Source organism: Phytophthora parasitica (assembly GCF_000247585.1).
Source record: "Phytophthora parasitica INRA-310 unplaced genomic scaffold supercont2.2, whole genome shotgun sequence".
Lineage (NCBI taxonomy): Eukaryota > Oomycota > Peronosporomycetes > Peronosporales > Peronosporaceae > Phytophthora > Phytophthora nicotianae.
In genome coordinates this window covers 1,361,840-1,364,317 of record NW_008648988.1, presented here as the reverse complement: position 1 = coordinate 1,364,317, position 2,478 = coordinate 1,361,840, and the positions used below count along the sequence as shown (strand labels likewise).

General features: G+C 48.5%; 2 protein-coding genes across 2 annotated transcripts; both read left to right on the top strand.

Moving 5' to 3' along the window:
• Positions 1-365: 365 nt before the first annotated feature.
• On the top strand, positions 366-1,286 carry PPTG_20942 (hypothetical protein; the record flags this gene model as incomplete). The annotated part of the gene is made up of 3 exons (XM_008894369.1): positions 366-579; positions 703-1,027; positions 1,097-1,286. 3 exons carry the CDS (start codon positions 366-368, stop codon positions 1,284-1,286), a joined length of 729 nt encoding a protein of 242 aa, XP_008892617.1.
• A 378-nt stretch (positions 1,287-1,664) lies between these two features.
• PPTG_20941 (hypothetical protein) lies at positions 1,665-2,412 on the top strand (the record flags this gene model as incomplete). Its single annotated transcript, XM_008894368.1, has 2 exons — positions 1,665-2,210; positions 2,296-2,412. 2 exons carry the CDS (start codon positions 1,665-1,667, stop codon positions 2,410-2,412), a joined length of 663 nt encoding a protein of 220 aa, XP_008892616.1.
• Positions 2,413-2,478: the final 66 nt, after the last annotated feature.

Sequence of the window (2,478 nt, the reverse complement as noted above, 5' to 3'; positions counted from 1 at the left end):
ACTTACGATACAGAACCAGGTAAGAGCAACGCTTGATACGGTTTTTCAGTAGCTAACGTCTTAATTGCTTTTCCTGTAGCACCATACACATTCGCACCGTACATCCAGTACTCAAGCTGCGTCGTACCTGACTCCGAAGACGCTACCACTTGACGATCAAGATCGAGAAGATGTGAAAACATTAGCAGATGCGCGTGTGTCTTCTACGCACATCACCAACTTTCTGAATGATCGCATCGGTGAGTGTATGAATTTTGTGTGTGTGGGGGGGGGGGGGTCATTTCTTACCATTTTTTTTCGGTGATTGTGTTCCCATAGGATGCAAGGTAACGCCGCAGCAAACACGCAATTTGATTCGGAGTATCATGGGGCAAGATTCTGGTGAGGACCGCCTGAAAGACATGCTACATACCCTCCGGCAGCTTGAGGGTAGTGACGTGCAGGTCATTCAGGATCAAATGGACATGACCTGTGGTATTGTGATGCAGACAAAGGTCCAGAAGATGATGTTTGAGCGCTGGGGTGAGACGTTGGCGATGGACTTCACGCACAATACAAACAACCTCGGGTATCACTTGGGTGGGTTCCTTAGAGCAACCTTTTGCTTAGTGCAACCTTTTGTTTTGTGATGTTATTTCAACCTTTACCTTCTCAGAGCAACCATAGTAATGTTTTTGTCTTTCCCTTTGGCCTGCTGTTTAGGCAGTTTGGTCGTCACTACGGCTACGGGTAGAGGATTCCCTGTAGTTGACTTTATTTCTCTGGACGAACAAGCAACGACAATATCAACGATTCTCGAATACTTCAAGGAAAAGAACTCTAGATGGCAAGACGTTAAAACAGTGGTCATCGACAAGGACTTTACTGAGTGGCGGGTTCTACAAACGGCATTCCCCAAGGCTACGATTTTACTCTGCCAGTTCCACGCCATCACATATTGGAAGAAGGTCATGAAGCGATCAGTGTATCGGCTGAACGTTTCACAGCAAGAAGTACTTCTCAAGTTGATGGTGAAGCTGTTGTACAGGTACATTAACTACTCATCAAAGATATTCAGTCATTCTAACTAATCCACGCTGTTTTACCAACTTTCTAGCTCAACAAAGACTGCCTATGAAGCCAGGCATCTCGTGCTAAAGCGGTACTGCTTGGAGAATAAGCGGCAAGCGATCTTTGCCTACTTTGAGAAGAACTGGGATCCGTGTCGTGGCATGTGGTCTAATTTCGCTCGTGGAAAGCACTTTACGGCTGGCAACACGACCACAAATCGTATCGAGTCCAATTGAAAGCAGTTGAAATTGCTGCTAGGGCTGAAGACGAGAATTGACAAAACAATTGCTGGACTGCTCCAGCACCAGATTATGATCACCCATCAGATTATTTCGGAGATCGAAAAGCTACATGCGTCGTCGAGGATGCCCAAGACAATTCCACGGTTTCTGAGAGAAGTGGCAGGCCGATTATCTGCCAAAGTACTGATGACTGTGAAAAAGGAGTGGGAATGCTTCGTGAATGTGATGCCGTCGGCCGTTGCAGCGCGAAGCGAGGACTCTTGTTCTACGTGGAAAGTTTACTGCTGTAACCAGAAGTTTCTGTGTCATGATTCGGACTGGACCTGCAACTGTTTATTTTACAAGAGTAATCACTTGCCTTGCCGCCATCTAATGCACGTTGCCGACAAAGGTCTTGGATTCGATGCCCTCCCTATGAATGCGATTCACAACCGGTGGAGCTCGTTCGCTGCTTTGGCTATTAGAGACGACCTTGTTGCCGCAGCTGACAAGTTGCGGTCTGTTGTGAGGCTGTCCAAGTTAAAGTTGCCGAAAGAAAGGTTGCTGGATGACAACGATGAAGTGGCGAGTACTTCGCATCACAAGAGCCCCAAACAGGTAGCTTACGTTCGACTGCGCCGCAATGAACGCGCGAACCATGTGGTTCTTTCGTCTGGAGAGAAATATTCCTACGCTAAGACGATGCTGGAGCCGCTACTTCAGCACCTGTCTGGTTTGCCGAGCTCGGAGTTTTACAGCGAGCTCAAAGCTTGGAAAGAAACTGTTGATATGGGGTTGCGCAAGGGTGGACCAAGGTCAACAGAAGCAGGTACCAGTGATGGGATAGTTGAGTTTCAAACTCGATGTGAGGTGGATATGCTCGAAGATTTCGATCCTATGGATGCCATGGAAGCTGCCGATCTCATGCAGGCGATGGAGGTCGCCAATTCAGAAGACTTTGCACGCAGTGACAATGGCAGCGACGATGAAGATACGACACCAACACAACTAGCTACTGCTGAAGAGCACCCAGGTGGAGTTGAACCAGAAGCGGAAGGCAAAACCTCGGGGCAAGATGGAGAACACCTTCGCGACGGCCTCACCACGGATGTTTCGCCACCACCGTCTGAGCGCCAAGTAGATATCATCAACGTCCCGAAACCGAAAGGCCGAGGGAAAGCTCGCGCCACCACCAAGCGTTTCCAGC